The 17,959-nt window shown below is 32.0% G+C and overlaps 2 protein-coding genes across 3 annotated transcripts; one reads left to right on the top strand and one right to left on the bottom strand.

The window, feature by feature from the left end:
- The first annotated feature begins 6,993 nt into the window (after positions 1-6,993).
- On the top strand, positions 6,994-9,675 carry LOC131616356 (uncharacterized). Its single transcript, XM_058887666.1, has 4 exons — positions 6,994-7,282; positions 7,527-7,640; positions 8,662-8,766; positions 9,149-9,675. Exons 1-4 carry the CDS (start codon positions 7,156-7,158, stop codon positions 9,430-9,432), a joined length of 630 nt encoding a protein of 209 aa, XP_058743649.1. The 5' UTR covers positions 6,994-7,155; the 3' UTR covers positions 9,433-9,675.
- A 6,163-nt stretch (positions 9,676-15,838) lies between these two features.
- LOC131616354 (pentatricopeptide repeat-containing protein At3g04760, chloroplastic-like) lies at positions 15,839-17,697 on the bottom strand. Of its 2 annotated transcripts, XM_058887663.1 has the most exons (3): positions 17,275-17,697; positions 16,061-17,185; positions 15,839-15,976 (listed from the first exon to the last, which is right to left on the bottom strand). In XM_058887663.1, the coding sequence occupies exons 1-2, from the start codon at positions 17,356-17,358 to the stop codon at positions 16,091-16,093; spliced, it is 1,179 nt and encodes a 392-aa protein (XP_058743646.1). In that variant the 5' UTR covers positions 17,359-17,697; the 3' UTR covers positions 15,839-15,976; positions 16,061-16,090. The 2 variants fall into 2 exon arrangements, with proteins under 2 accessions (XP_058743646.1, XP_058743645.1); XM_058887662.1 differs by having other exon boundaries at positions 16,061-17,696.
- Positions 17,698-17,959: the final 262 nt, after the last annotated feature.

Genomic DNA, 17,959 nt, shown 5'->3' with positions numbered 1-17,959 from the left:
TATTGACACCGATAATAATTTTAAAAAGTAAATAAATTAAATATAATCAAAAGTAGGCTTTAGAAAATTGTCCGCGATCAGTTTATTCACCAATACATCGCAATGATCGCAAAACATTTATTCACCGTTTTTAAGTTAAAGAATAAATTGTGTTGAATGAAATCTCAAAAACTTTTATACCGCCGAGACCATTTTATAAATTTAATTTTGTCGTGTGTTAAGCGGACATATATTTTTTTAAGAGGTATTGGTGCTAAATACTTTAAAATTGAAGAAGCACAAGAGAATAAATATAGATTGCTTAGTTAAAGTGTACCTTGTGTAGAAAGAAGGAGGAGAATAACAAAACAGAACAACATGATGATGAATTTGCTAGCAAAGAAAATCATGATTTCTAAATGTAAATAATATTCTTTAAAAAAAAATATATCAAAAAAGTATTTGTGTCTATGTATATAGAGAAAGCTTGCGATCTGGTATGGTTTTTTTTTTCTTTTTCAATTTATTATTTTTAGTATATGTTAATATTAATAAGCTCATATATTCTGTCATGGCAATGTTTATTGGGCCGAAAATCCAATTTTCAATTTATTATCAAGATGTTTTAATACACCCATATAATGTGTCTAATAGACAATGCATGGAAAGTTTACTGGATAGAGAATCAAATAATTTAAGGTGACACAAAGGGTTAGGATAATGATAGGGAAAGATTACTGGATAGAGAAAAAAATAAACTCTTTTACCTCTAACAAACCTACCTACTAAAATAAATGTTAATCATATTTTTTGTTATTATTATTTAATTATATAATGTTATGTAGATTTTTTTAAATTATAGATTTATTAACTATTTCATTGATTTAAACATATTAATCTACATTTATTTTTAACATATTTAAACACTATAAAATAGAGAAAAAAATAAGATTTCGTATAAGAGAAAATGGGTGATGCACTGACAGTGTAAAAAGTTTTACACTGTCAACCAATCACGACCATGAATCAGGACAAGTCAGACTGTAATTTTAAAAAAACTTATATGACATGGCAAAACGATTTGTTTCTATTGGATGACAGTGTAAAACTTTTTTACACTGTCAGTGCACTACCTTTAACCTCTTCGTATAAAGTCATATTCTTTAAAATATTAAAATAAAATTTAATCTCTTTAATCTATTAGATTTTAGTCTATTTAAATATATGTCATAAATTATACTTATTTTGATCTTCCTATTTTAAATATTTTACGAATTGACATGGAAAGAGTTCCTAAATTGGCATTGATTATTATTTTTAGCAGTTCTCAAAAACGACTTGTCTAAAATGATAAGTGTTCTACTGGACTTTGTCTCTCCTTCGATGTCTAAAATGTAAAAGTTTAAAGAAAATGTTAATTCATTAACTCGCACAAGTACGTCTTCCACTAGTCCAGGACGAAAACAACTTATATTTTTCAACTGAATAGGAACACCAATATTTTGTAAAGGACCAACAACAAGAGTGTTAAAAACATATATAAGCATAACATTAATGGAAGCACCTAAAGGTAACATATCATTTTCAAATTTACTACCGCTTATGATACATTAAAAGGAAAAAGAGTTCCCGGATCTTTACATTTTTGGAGCGTTATTGGCCAAATGAGGGCATAAACATTATACCTCATGTTGACTTTATTCCCTTTCAACATTCTCTTCCATGTGCACAAGTCTTTGAGAAATTTGGCAAATTTTAGAATTCTCTTGATTGCTTCAATGAGTGAGTGGTATGTTCACTTCCACCTTTTTGAATGTACCTATATTTCTTTGTCTTTATTTGTCTCATCCGTTTAATAGTCTTCACTATTTTCTGCGGAAAAGAAGTGGCATAGGTTGTTCTTGCTCAACATTAACGTTCAATATTTTTTTAATTTTTCAAGTGTTAGTTCAACAGTTTTTTTCCAATCTCAATCTAATGACATTAACATTAGGAACATTCAGATTCACTAGTGTTTGAGCAGATATTTGGTTTGATCCTTGAGCCTGAATGTGATTAATTGAATTTTCCATATGTTAAATCTTGGTCTCTAAATTCTGAATGGTGCAACTCGTTCTTTGTTAAAATTGTAGATTTTGGACAATCATTTGCTTAATAAGATCCTCCAGTGAAGGCTCTAATCTAGCAACCAATGGGTTGTTTTGTTGCTATCCAAGTTATTGTTATGCGAAATTTTTTCCATATCTCAAGTTTGAATGGTTTCGCCAACTAGGGTGGTATGTTTTAGTGGACAAATCGAGGTTAGTATACATGTCATGATTGTTTGATTGAGGATTGTATATGTTTAAGGAAAATCAACATATGAGGAATCTTGTAATGTACATAGGAGATGAATATGTTGGATGCTTTGGAAAAGCAAAAAAAAACAAAAATCGTCGTATTTGAGCTTTTCCCACTGCTAACTATTATACCCAATGAAGTAAGCTCATCAAGTTTGTTTTCGAGATTTTTGTAGTAGAAAAAACTTGAATCTCATCACTCCTCTTGTCAATATTGTTGAATTGTTTCTCGCTGTAAATGGTTGAGAGTTAAGTGACATATTGTCAATCAAGGAATTTGTTGCTCCTGGGGTCTTATCAACAACTGCTCCCCCTTTAACAACATTTTAGATGTTTATATCCATATGTAGTAGGACTTCAAGAAAATATTAGATGAGTAGTTATACACTAATTTGGTGTTGATGATATTTAGACACTAGTTTGTTGAACCTCTCATAATGTTCATTAATAGATCCTCTATCAATTTGTCTAATGCCACATTTTTTTATCGAGGCAGGAAGATATCTTTCTATGAACACTTTCTTCAAATCATCCCAACTTGTAACAGAATTTGGTTCAAGGTGGTACAACTAATCTTTTGCACCATCTTGTAGTGAGAATGAAAAGGCTATCAGTTTGATATTGTTCTCTGTGACTCTGTCGGGCTTTAGTGGTGTAAAACCTACTTTCAGGAATTCTTTCAAGTGTTTATGGGGTCCTCACTTGCAAGACCACTAAACTTTGGCAACAATTGTATCAAACCTGATTTAAGTTAAAAAAAATACAACAATTTTAGGATATTCAATACATGATGCATTATAAGTTACATCATGTGCAACAGGTTCTCTTAGAGTTCGTTGAACTTCGACTATATTAGGATATGTATATTCATAATCCGAATCAAACAAATTATGAATGAAAACAGAAAAGAACTCACTTTCAGTTCACTAATGTTTGTTGGTACTAGCATTATTAATTCTACGAAGTAAAATAAAGTTTCAATCTATTTTAGGATCAAGTGGATACAAATAAGAGGGTCTGGACCTAGTCGTGGAATAATGAAACACAACAATGCTGATAATTCCAATAATGTCCTTATTTACTGAAATCAAAGTGGAAAAATAAAAAAAAATGATTAAAATAAAATCCAAAAATTATAAATAAAATATCATTAAAAGGTTAAAAAATATAATATTAAAATAGAAAAAATATGAAGAAAAAAAGGGGTCTAAATGAAGGATTTCACGATTTTGAGGGTCAAAATTCGTTAGAAATATCTTCTAAGTGAGTACTGTTTGTTGATTTGTTTGTGATTTTATGGGAAAAATTCATATTAATCCAAAGTTGTAGCTCACAAGTCTCCACCTTGACAGGCTATAATACTTGCCACTATAGTGCAACCCTGAAAAGTAACAAAAAACAAACAAAACAAAAAACAAAAAAAAGGAATGCTATATTATTAAAGTGCTGCAACAATGGCGCCAATTTGATCTGATGTCGCACACGAGTCAAAAACAAGTTAATAAAGTGTAGTTTAGGGGAACGACACTCGGGTCGTATCACAAAGACTCCTAATTTAATTACCTAAATTCAGAACCAATAAAGTTATAAAGAAATTTTTTAGGTTGAAAAAATTTAGGGAAATGCGACAAAAAATGCATGTGAGTAAAAATCAATAGATCCGTTGAATCAACAACTTTGAATTATCGATTCTACGGTTCAATCTCTAATTTTGAGTTTATTCATGTTTGACTATAAAGTACATTTAGCAAGCGTCAATCAAACCTATGCAAATCGTAATAAAATTACAATATATTAAATATGCCCTAAGTAACCAATTTCTATCAAGCCAAAATCCTATAAATTTATCGATATTCGAACATAATAATAAAAAAATTAGATAGAAAAGGAATACTATAATGAAATTAAAGATATAATGTAACAACCTAAAGTTTAGATGAATTGACAAAACAGCTGATCAAAATGAAAGTTTAGCTGGTCACGAGTGGTTTTCTTCTTACAAATTTCACGTTCTCAATTTTGTAATTTGGCGTCCCTTATTTTGATTTCTAAAGTGAGAGTAAATATAACAAAAAGTTTGGGCTTTAAGACGTCCAGGCCCAAAAACATAAAGTGAACCAACATAAAACATAAAATAATTTTTTTCCTCAAACGTTTAGTACAAGAAAGTGAAACAATTGACTTATCAGCACTATGAATTAGATTATAGACTCAACTTAAGACTTTTATATTTTTCTCTTATTATTCAAACGCCTACTTGTATATGGCAATTTGTTACTCCAAGTCCAAGTTATGATATCTAGATCGAGTAAGCTTCAAAATGCAATTTATTTCAAAAACTAAATAAAAGAATTAAAACAAAACTGAATTTTAATTTAATTTTAAAAACATATTAAAAATTAAAATTAAGCTTAGAAAGCCTTCAAAATATTGAAGTATAGCACTTACTAGCTACACACATGTTCCTAACTAATGGTCTCTCAGGTCAATGGAGACACACATGCGAAAAATCCATTTAAGTAAAAGTATGTAATCATAGTCAAAGACAAATTAAGCTCATTCATAACATATAAGATTCACATGTGCCAAAGGAGCCGATCAAGAAGGCAAATGTCCTATCAAAACTAGTAAGCACGAGAATGAAAATGTCAATCATTTTTTCATTTAAGTAATGCTTGAGAGACATAGTCTCTCCACAACAGGCACAGTGACATCATGAACGACATAATTGTCATTAATCACCTTGATGATGACATACATTTAGAACAAAGTTCTACCAACACATCATGTTGAGCTCAGTCTTGTATAGGGGAAATGTATAGTAAATGTCTTTCCATTATCACTTTCGATTTTTTTGAGCACGATGAAGCCAGACACGCCCTCGCCAAAGTCTACAAGGCTATATTCAGGAAACATCTATAGGAGGAAAGTCCTTGACTAAAAAAAGTCCTTTTAACGGGATATATTATCGGCCTTTAACTGTTTAGGATGTGAAAGAATATGTGATGTGATGTGAAAACTCTAAGAACTCTAGTGAATTTTTTGATAACTTCACACACAAAATTTGGTGCGTGAGACAAAGAATAATGACAACTCAAATCTATGGCCTAAAGAAAAACGCTAACATGTTATGTGTGAAGACAAATACACAACAAGCTAGAATTAGATCAAAGACAAGAACACATAGAAACTTGTTTATCCAATTCAATCAAACCAACATACTCTGATGGAGTGAGCAGCTCTTTGACTCACCATACTTCCAATAATTATTACAAGAGATTACAAAAGAGTTGCAAAGATCTCTAATTCAGTATACTCTGATGGAGTGGGCATCTCTTTTCTTAGGGAAACGTCTCATCGAACAAAGTTATCTCAACGATACCTATATTCTTAAATCAATCTTATTGATTCCTACTTTACAAATCCCCGCTTCAAAGTAGATAGCAAGTACTTGATGAAGACTTTTTGGACTTGCCAATGACCCATTAAGACTGACTTAATTCAATAAAGGGTACTCCATCCACTAATGCACATGTGGACCTTCACTTATGGACATCACATCTAAGCACAACCTCTTCCCTCATTGTAATTGTTGATCACATTCAACAGTTGTCCGCACTCCACACCAATTAAACTAGGAACTGCTATAGCTGTCTCTAATATATTAGCAAGACCCCTAAGCCACACTCAAATATTCTTTTACACACATTTGCATTGTTCCACTTAGGGATGGCAACGGGTCGGGTCGGGTGCGGGTTTCACACTACCCAAACCCGCACCCGAAATTGGCACCCGAACCCGAACCCAAACCCAAATGCTGTTCGGGTGGAAAAATAACACCCACGCCCACACCCGTTGGGTTTCGGGTTTTTTCACCCAAACCCGAACCCGTAACAAAATACATTTCTCCTACAATTTTTTCCAATATTATATATATATATATATATATAAGCGGGTGTGATTTTGGGTTTCGGGTGCGCGTTTCACACTACCCAAACCCGCACCCGAAATATCGGGTGGCACCCGAACCCGAACTCAAACCCAGTCAACTCGGATTTTCACCCGTTGACTCGGGTTCGGGTGCGGGCGGGCCCCACGGGTTTGGGTATGCTTGCCATCCCTAGTTCCACTCGGGCCTGGTAATGAACCGAATCAACTCGAACATAGTTCAAACTCGATTCAATAATTTAATTCTTGAACTAGATTCATGAAACAAATGAGATGAATATGAGCGCAACACTAAGTTCGTTAATTAAATGATTTGAATTTAAACTATACATAGTTTGACTCGTTAGGTTCATGAATTAACTCGATTCTATATGAGAACAGATATATTGACTTTAAAAGTAGGTTTAATGATTATTCCAAATCATGACCCTATATTTTTTTAATCTAACAGTTTTAATTGATCATTTATATTCTCATACTAACAAATATTTCTAAAAACAATTATACAAATAAATAAACATTATATAAATAATGCTTTTTAAGAAAATAATTTAAAAATTCAACATATATCTTCAAACATAAGGATATTAAATTTCCATTGTCCTCTACTCCCATTTTTAAGAATATTTTTTCTAACGTTAGCATTTTTAGAGTTTTTTTAACATCAATTAATTCAATTTTAATTTTTAATAATTCATTAATTCAACTAATAAGAATTGGTGCTAATTAGCCTAGGGGTTAATCGCGGGACGAAGCCACCTTTGCAAAACCCCATTCATTCCTCTTCTTCACCAACTCTCTCACTCTTCAACAAATCCAATTGCACCACAGTAACTACTCAGTTGTAGATTTAATCGATTTCTCGAAGATTCGAGTGAAGAAGAAGGACATGGCTTCTTCGGAGAATCAAGAATCCCCAAATGAAAGACTTGACAACAAACTTCTTCTTCATTCTTCACCCTCTTCTTCTAACGATGGATGGAAAAATCGAATCCTTATTCCAACCCTACTTGCAGGTCTTTCTCTCTCTTAAACTCCTCTTCAGTTGCTTCTTCTTATTCATATGTTGTTGAGTTTGTGTATATATATATATATATGAAATTACCATTTTGTCCTCTGGTAGAGTCTTACGTGTGCTAACGATCTGAGATTTACGATCTTTGACAACACTGGTACAGAGTGAGGGTTTGAGTGTGGTTGTTGTTGTGCTGGTCTTTTATGAGTTTTTCTTTTATTCATCTTTGTGACTCTTTGGAGCAGGGGTTGCTGGTGCTGGAACTGGATTGATATCAAAGCATCGAAAAAGTCTTGGTCTTGCTAACGTTTCTGCTAGCTATGCCACTAATTTTGCCATCATCACTGGTTGCTATTGCGGTAACTCCTATATCTTATTGTAACTGTATTCTATTTCTATGGCATTGTTAATATGGTGTATTTTGAATTATGTGGTTGGAAGGGTTTGCAATTGTTTTCATACGATTTGTGTTATGAGAGAAAGACAGAATGTTATTGTGACATATATTTGTCATTATCTGTGCAGAGTTTCATCATATCTGCATAGAAATAAAGTGTTTACATGTTTTCTGTGACGTTTTGTTTTAGATAGATCCATCATGTAGGGTCCAGGCATCCAGCAAAACTATTGTGTCAAAGCTCTCATTCAACATACCATTTGAAATATTAGGGAAATGCTCCGGAGGTCTTCTAGGAATGAGAATAGCAAGAAACAGAAAGATAGTTCCTGTTAGCTGAACTTTGTTATATTTAGATTTATTCCATAGATTCTCCATTTGAAAAATCATTTATTAGTTCCTCTTATTCCTGAAAGATTGTTACAGAAGAAAGAAAGAAACGAGTGTGCAACAGATGTATCTCTAGTTTGCAGCTTTGCTATGAGGAATATTACTTTCATGAAAAGAAAGGCTATTATCTTACATAATGTTAATAATATAACGTGCTCAGTGTTGTCAAATATCGGCCATGGCAGCGACATCGTGGATACCGGTGGCGGTTTTATGGCTCTCTGCCATGGCCAAATTTGTGAAGGATGGCAGCGTCATATGTTGGATTGGTTATCCACCGACCACCATCGATAACACTGGACATGCCAATGATAATTTATCCTAATAACTCGTTGAATGACAAGTCCAAAGAAATTATCTAAGGATATTATAAATCTAAACTCCATGATTTTGATTTTTGGCAAAAAGGGTAGGAAGAGATTCTGTGCAAATAAACAGAATGGTTGTTCTCCGCGGAAAAGGGAAAAAAAAGTAACATAACTTGATATTTAGGAATTCAAAATTTAAGTTCTATTTAGGAATACAAATATCAAATGTTTTTTAAATCAAGTTAGTTTTTTAGACTGAACTGGAATAGTTGTCTAAATTGTCAGGGGCACGTGAATTTGCAATTGCAACTAGGAAAACTGGACCTGAAGATCTATGGAGCTCTGGGATAGCGGGATTTGGATCTGGTGCTCTTCTAGGGCGTTTCTATGGTATTGTTATGCTTTTCTCCTCTTATTCTCTTTAGCCATACTTGTAATTTTTGTTGCCCATAAACCACAGTTGTTTTTATCAGACCTATTTGCTAAAATCCTCCAACATAACTGCAATATTGCATCACATATCAACAATGTTCACAACAATATGATAGTAGACTGAAATAACCATTCATTATTCGAATACTTATTTTCGTGTTCAATTTTGGTTGCTCTGCTTTACTTTTATTTTTCAGGTTTATTCAAATACTTTGATATATTTTAAATTTGAAAAACTGCATTATTGGGTGTTGAATTGCATATAAATAACTGCTGCTTATTTTTTTGGTGATTAATAATTTCAAGAATTAAAAAGTTGCATTGATTTATGGAATTTTAGGTGGTCAATTTGGAGCAATTCGTTATTCCGTCATTTTTGCTGTTGTGGGGACAACAGCGGATTACACTATTCTGAAATTAAAAGATGTTTGGAGAGATTACAGTAAAACAATATATGAAAATATTGAGAATGCAAAGAAGAATGAAAATTTGTTAAGATTGCCAGAATGGTTTCCAATTAAAATACTCGATGAAGAAGCACTTGCTGCGAAACGAGCGCAGGAAGAACAGTTCCTTGCACAGAGGGAGAGGATTCGTAGCCTAAGGGATGGTGAAGATTCTTGAGAATATTGGAATGAAGAAGCTTCCCATACCCTTAAATATTTTGTATACCCAAATTGATTACATTTTTGTAGTTTGTAATAATGTACTTATTAAGCTGATTAAGCAATAATTTCAGCAAAGATTTTGGAAGAGTTGGAGTTTTAAGATTTACATCTTCGCTTAGGCTAATGATTTTCCCCCCTTCCTTTTGTAGTCTTTGTCCAACGAGTACACAAGTAAAGTAAAGATGATTGTTATGTTTCATTTGGTTTGGTATACTTTACAGTAGCAAGAAGCTGCACAATCTAAGTCTCTTTTTTCCATATAATTTCATGTAGTTTTTTCTTCTTCTTCCAAATCTCATATCCATTTATTGAATGGTTATTCTCCTTCACGTTATACCACTCAAATCAATAGGAAAAAAGGATTCTATCTCTGCACAATCATGTAGTGATTCAAATCAATAGGAAAAAAAAATTCTATCTCAAAATCATGTAGTGATCCAAAACCGTCACTAGAGCTCCTATAAAAGCCAAAATAAATTCCACTTTTCGAGTAATGTGGAATTTTTAACACCCTTACCACATCACAAACACTTCAACAACAGAACACGTTGTTTGAGCATCACCTTATAAAAAAGAATTTTGATCCAAGGATTCAGTCATTTAGTTGAAAAAGAATTTTGATCCAAGGATTCAGTCATTTAGTTGAACCATTGGTTGTGGATTCAGTCATGAAGAAGGACATCCACATTAAGTTAAGAGTAACCACACAAATGAAAGAAATTATATATATATATATATATATATATATATATATATATATATATATATATATATATATATATATATATATATATATATATATATATATATATATATATATAAAGTGTTTAACCTCAATTTTTTTAAACTATGTGAAACTTCAAACACACATTTATATCACACAACATTAAAATTTAGAATTTGACAAGTTTATAAAAAATTAACTAATTCAACACTACATTTATTATTACTAGCTTGCATAACTCCTCTATTCTCAAATGAAGAGTTCCATGTCTATCTTGCGAAAATAAAATTTGGTACTTTGGACAAAATTTGACTTTTACCATAGTATTGTTTATTTTAATTATTATATATTTTTAATTTATTTTGATAAGATTGATTAAAAGATTAAACTAAATTAAATCAGATGAGATTCAAATTTTAAATAAGATAAATAATTTAAATGAAGGATAAATTTAGAAGAAAAACTACACAATAATTTAATATCCTATTTATATATAAGTATACATGTGAGTTTTTTTTTTTTTTTTATAACTAAGTATACATGTAAGTTGATGGAGCAAATATAAGTTTAAAATGATTACACATTAATTTTAATTTTTTTTTAGTTATTTGCCTATAAATAATATCTTGTGAAAAAATTTATTAGAGTTTGACCTAACTCATCCTTATAAAATCGATTAGTAAGGTAAGAAATATCACTCTATATAAACTATTTTTAAGCTCTATGTCTAACTAATGTGAGACTTTAGAATCTTTCTAACACCCTCTCACATCCAACACTCTTTTTTTTTTGTACTTAGTGCGTGAATATTAACGAATGGCGACCCATGGTCCGATCGATAAATTCTGATATCATATTAAAGTTTGACCTAATTCATCTTTACAAAATCGATTTTGTAAGAATGAATTAGGTCAAACTCTAATAACATTGATATGGCCATATTCAAATATTTGATTTTACATAAATTGTACTCATACACAAACCATTCTTTTATCACTTTATATAATTAAGTTTAAATGATACAAATAGGGAAGAGTACAAAGAAACAAACAAACAAACAACAGATGAGCACTCTCCAAAGGAAAAAAACCACACAAACAAAAGCCATGCATACTCTTTAATCACATATTTTATTTAGGTGGATATTGGTTGATTAGAAACCCATTGCTCAGCATTTGAAGTAGCAGAAGCAAGCAAAACTAAAAAAACCTCGACGATGACAGGCACCGAAAACTGCATTCTCCACATTGATGCACTGTTTTTTACAGTTTCTTGTTATAGCACAAAACCCCGTCCATGTTTTACTTCTCTTTTCACAAACCTTTGCTTCCACCTCTACAATATATGAAGAAAAAATAAGAACATAAATTAAGAATGTTAATATAGCAAATCAATGAATAAGTATAAGTAATTGCTTAATTAGTACGTTGTACCCGATGTGGAGAAAAGTAGAAGGGCTAGGCAGATGAACATAAAAATGGTGAAGAATTTACTTGCAGTGGAAGTCATGCTTGCTAAATGTAGATGACTTTCTCTTACAAATGCTACAAAAGAGATGTTTGTGTCAAATGTATTTATAGGATGAAATTTAAGTAGAGTTGACAAAATGAGATGAATATTTGAAATGATCTAGCCTGATATAACATTCTGCTAGCCGGCTTGAGATTTTAAATTATTTTTCAAACAAATAGTAATTTGTTTCAATTCGCATATTGTTGGTCAAGAAATATTATAAGTTAAGGCATGGTAAAATTTATTTGGAAGAAAATCAAATTGAATAATAAGGTGACACGTGTATTACTTATTCATTCTTTTAAAATTCTGGCTTTTGGTTTTAAAAGTTACATTAAAAAACGGAGGATAAAATAAGTTACATTCGTTTTAAGTTCATCAACTTGCGATTTTTGAGTTTTGTGGTTAAGTGGTTTGCCCCCATTCTACTAAGTATCACGAGTACGTATTATTTGAACTAGACTACGATCCAATTTGTATGGGAGATGTGTCCCAAACATCAGGAGATCTGACAAATCAGGCAATGGGGAATGCCTCATAAATTTTTTCGTCTAATAACCATACTATTCAACATTTCTTCTTGACTCTATGGGAAACGCCTCATCATATTTTTCGTCTTCATTTATGGGCATCAGATTTACGAGGAAACTTGAGGCTTCTTAAATTCTTTGTCAGATACTTAGACCATATACCCATTTCAATGAAATTTTTAGTCTCTTTTCTTGATGAGGCTTAATATATTTTTTCAGTTGGATCACCATCATCAAGAGTTGAAAGCTATTGTCGCCGACTTCAACAACTATTGACATTACCGTCATCAAAATTTCAGAAAAGATCTTTTGCAGAATTATCAACTTAATACATGTAAGCACATAAATTCATCAAAAACTATTTAAGATGCAATAAGATTATATGAAAATGGCTTTAATGATCTAAACTGGAATTTTTTATTATAAATTAATGCTTTTTGGTCTCAAGAATGCTGAAATCACGTCCCAGCGTATGATTAACAAGTTCCTCAAGGACCACATTTAGGCCATATCGGCCACGTGAATAGCATCTAAACTTCAATCATTTTATCAAAATATGAAAATATCAAGCTAATTAATGTTACTAAACAAGATCTAGTTAAATAAGAACGTGCCAAACTGTTTGAATTTCGTCTGGTACCTTTCAAAATTGTTATGGGCATTTTCTAAATATTTTATTTTTGTTTTATGCCGACTCTTCTTTGACATGAACATATATCTAAACTTCTATATATGTTATATAACAACTATACTGTTTTATTGTATTCTAAAGGATTTGGATGATAGTATTATTAAAAGAAGTGAGAAAATATCACCGTATAGAAGTGGAAATGTAACAAAGGTGGTGTGGAGAGAAAATTTTAATTATTGTTTTCTCTAAATTTACTAAGTTATCCAATTAAAAGAATACAACCATATTCATTTAGTTAGAAAATTGATAATATTTACCCATGAAAAGTATTATTTTTTAAATATAATAAAACATTTTTTTAAACTAGTGGCGAACCTCAAAGAAGTGGTCATTTCAAAACATTTGATCGCAAAACGCAAATAAGGTGGTCCTCGACAGCGGGATTGAGAACTTAGAGAAACTCTTGCATTCAAAGCTAATCAATTTTTTCTAATTAGAAAGATTTCAAATTTCGTGTTGGTTAAGCATAAATATTAAAAAGAGTCTATAAAGAATGACATCCTCGTCTTATAAGTCAGATTTGTTGGGATGAGTTTGATCAAACTCTAATTCTAGTATGATATCAAACACCTAACAAGAGACCTCTTCCACTTCAACTACATTTTCTCCATTCTTTATTGAAGATCCAATCTCTTCCGCTTCAACTACATGTTCTCCATTCTTGATTGAAGATCAAAGCTTCATTACTCAGTTCATCGCTCTTTCAGATGCTCTGAAAGTCGCCGCTTCCACTTTGCCTTCATCTTATCTATCCTTGATTAAAGAACAAAACTTAATTACTTTGTTCATCGTTCCTTCGGATTCTCTAAAAGTAAACTACCGTACCAAGCTTCATAGAAGCTTCGATGACAAATCTATAAAGCTCTCCTCAAAACTCACAACATGATTCATTCTTCGTAAGCTACTTCATCGAAGTTTGCAAATTTAGATTCAACAAACACGTTTGTAGTGAAACTATCAATAAAACTAAAAAACAATTTTCCTTTAGAATTAGCAACTAAAAGGTGCTATACTCCCTCACAAATTCCACAAAATCGTGGTAAATCTTCATATCCATCCTCTGTTCAAAATTGACAATAATAGGAATGTTTACGTTGTTTCTGAAGTTTATGAATTTTTATTGTTCAAGATCAAACATTGTTAATTAATTCTCATTTGTAAGTTCTGAAGCTGTGTTATCTAGTGTTCTCTCATGTAAATATGCTTATGAAGTTTGTGACAATGTGAATAAGTAAGCATTTTCATTCACAAATTAAAGCTCGAGTTCATCAATTAAATGTAATTCTTCAAGGTTTAATTGGAGAATATAATCTTTTAATAATGATGATCTATGGAAAGGTGGAACCGACTGATATAAGTGATGTTGAAGTTCTCTTGAATGTACAAGAGGCACAATTGGGCAAGTTTCGCCATGAGCTTTTGACTCCTAAATCAAGCATTGTTCAATTGGATCTTGTTCATGATTTTTGAAGTTGTGTTACCTAGTGTTCTTTCATGCAAACATGTTTTTGAAGTTTGGGACAATGTGCATAAGCATTTTAATTCACAAATTATGGTTCAAGTTCGTTAATTAAGGTAAGAAATTGAAAATTAGAAAGAAAGGTATAGTTTAAATATATGACTATTTTCTTAGCATTCAAGTTATAGTTGTTTATTTGCTAGCATCATGCATAGTGACTAAAACAGCTTCTTATTACATATGGCCCTAGTTAAAATCATTTCCATCAATCTAATAATAGCACAAAGTCATAAGGCTATTAATAGTATCTGCTGCATCATGCATAGTGACTAAAACAGCTTCTTATTGCTCTTGCTGCAAACACATTCATAGTCAAACATTTGAATGAGAAAAGGACAATTACATTATAGTTATGTAAAGACACAAACTAGAAAACAGTCACTGTTTACACACATAGAGAATAAGCACAAGGAAGATGTTGAGCCTTGACTGATTGAAGCTAGAAAACTATGGATTTAAGTGGAGTCGATCTTCTACAAATGCAGAATAACATTACCCTCAAATTACTAACTCTAACCCCCTTAATTAACACGCATAATAGGTTACGATTACGAACATTGTAGTAAGAGTTCTTGACAGGGGAACATTACTAGGTTGTGTCCTGGCCTAATATTAAATATGTGGATGTTGTTGTGACAGAAACAATCACAGTATGGAAAGGAACTAAGAACAAATTTTTGAAAGTTCTTATCTTAATACAATGAACTATTTACTCACAAACAACCAAGAAATTAACATTTATTTACATGTTACCATCACCATATTAATTATAAGAAATGTAAATAAAATTTCAGTTTAGGTTATGAAGTTAAAAAGGAAAGAAGTTTTCATCACCAAGTGTATAAGCAGTCGGATTCGGTTCACCGTGGAGAAAATTTCTTCAACCGAAACCGACCGGCAGTAACCATCTTAAACCATATTTTTTTAAACCGTCCAACCCGATTTAACCGATTGATCCAACCACTGCCTACGGGCCTAGCGGGTTGGACGGCTTGAGGCAGTTTTATTTAATTCTGTCCAGCCCTATATAAAACCTTTGACCAACAAACAAATTGGGAGCAAGAATTATGTTGGTACTTATTAATTGAATTGAACCAAAAAAATTCATTAGACTAAATATTCTGGTACCTCAAAATGTGTTATGTTAATTCAAACAAAATAAATGAATGGTTTTTCCTTGGATGATACAAGTCTTATTCAGCAACAGTATGTACTGATATAAAAAACTAAAAAAGAAAACATATCTGGCTACAAGAGCACAAGCCTGAGTTCGGACAGTTTCATGGCATTACGAATCCTATAATTGTACAAGTAGTAGTGCAGCTGTCCATCTCCAGGTCCAAATTTGAGATCTCTAAGGAAACCTTCATTATGCATCACATCCAAGGCACTGAAAACATCGAAATCCTTCTGCTTTGCCACGATCATCGCATCGTTCATCAACTGAGGCAGTGGAGTTTTAGTAGCCACATTATAGTTGTCAGAAGTAACCATCCATTTGATATTTGTGTAAACTTCAATAACCTTTGAATAACAAATAAATTGGGAGCAAGAAAATAAGTAGGTATTCATTAATTGAATTGAAAAAACAAATCTTATTGGGAAGACCTGAATAAATTTTATGCCCATGAAGTTAGTTCATTCTGATATTGCGAGCTCGTTGTGCGCATCATTCGCAAGAAACGTTTTATTCAAACGTTTGAATGAATCTTGCGAAATAGCATCCATGTTAACAAGTGAGTTAGCCAACTCCATAGCGTCATTTCGCCATCCTCCAATACCAATCCCTCGAATCAACAATGTGTAGGTTGTTTCATTTGGCAAGCATCCTCTCTGATTCATAGCAGCAAGCACCTCAATAGCATCTATGACTCTTTGCACCTTGCACAATCCACGAATAACAGCATTGTAACTAATAACAGTAGGCTGAAACTTGCGACTCTCCATCATGTCAACCAGCAACTCAATTGCCTGATCCACCAATCCATCTTTGCACAAGCGAGAAATAAGTGAATTATAGGTGATCTCATTAGGATCAATGCCTTTGCTTAACATCTCTAGAATCATCCATAACGCTCTAATTTCATTGCCACTGCTCCACAATGCACCAAACAATGTATTATAAGAACTTGCATCTGGAGGACAGCCCACTTCACTGAGCTTCTTAAAGATGTGCAAAGCTTCACCAACATGTCCATTCTTACACAGAGAAGCCAAGATCGAGTCATAGCAACTAATATCAGGCAAACGACCATCTGATATCATTTTATCCAAATACTCAAAAGTTCTATCCAACAACCCTTCTCTACACATACCATTAACAACAACATTGTAAGTACTCGCATTAGGTCGAAGCCCTCTCGACAACATCTCATCCAAAAGCTTCATAGCTTCGTCGATACCACCTTCGATAATAGTTGCTTCAATCAGATTATTATAAGTTACAACATCTGGCCTACAATTATCTTTCAACAACTGATCCATAACTCTTAAAGCCAAATCAAGTTTACCCTTCCCACAAAGATTCCCAATAAGAATATTATAAGCAACAACATTAGGAAAAAAACCTCTCTTTTTCATTTTATCAAGCACCTTATTAGCAGCATCAACTCTATCAGCTTTACAAAACCCATTTAGAACAGCATTATAAGCGAAAACATCAGGCTCACCGTGTTTTTCCAAAATCTCCATAACTTGAATAGCTTTCTCGATTTTCTTAGAATTGAATAAACCCTTAATCAATTTTGTGCAAAGAATAACATCAGGTTTATAACCCCTATTAACCATTCGCTGAAGTAAGTAGAGAGACTCATCGTGTTTACCTGATTTGCATGACTTGTTGAGAGCTTTGATGGAATTGGTGTCTCGAAAGGCGCAATTTTGAACAAGTTTTGGCCTTGTTTCATTGACCCTGAATTGTTCTCGGTTGATTGGTGTTCTTCGATTATTATTAGTGTTGCCTTCGTTTAGAAGTGGGGTTGAGGAAGTGACGATAGAGTTTGGATTTGAGTGGCGAGAGGTGCGGTTTGGGTGGTTTCTGAAATTGAGAGTGTGTGACAAGAATTCAGTTGAAAATGTTGTCATTGATAGTGACGATGATGTTGTCGGTTGTTGTTGTTGTTGCAGTTGTTGTAGTTTGAGATTCATAAGTTGAGTTTTGGAGAAAATGTAGTGTCAGAGATAAGAGAAGAGAAAGAGAAGGCCAATCTCTTAAAAGGGTGTGTTTGGTTCGGGGGATTTCTGAACTTTAATATTTATAGATTATTATAATTATTATAATTTTATTATAATATTTTTAATTTTATTTTAATATTTTAAAATTAATTATTTTCTTATTTTACTTTTTTTTTTTTTTGTTATTTTCTTTGTTCCATCAATTTATTAGAATCGTTTTTCACCTTCAAATTAATTTTTTCATTTTTATTATTAATATAAATATAAATTATATATAATATTTAATATATATATATATATATATATATATATATATATATATATATATATATA

This window comes from Vicia villosa, linkage group LG7 (genome assembly GCF_029867415.1).
Source record: "Vicia villosa cultivar HV-30 ecotype Madison, WI linkage group LG7, Vvil1.0, whole genome shotgun sequence".
NCBI lineage: Eukaryota > Viridiplantae > Streptophyta > Magnoliopsida > Fabales > Fabaceae > Vicia > Vicia villosa.
Note: the sequence above shows the minus strand (reverse complement) of the source record. Positions and strands in the feature narration are given on the sequence as shown.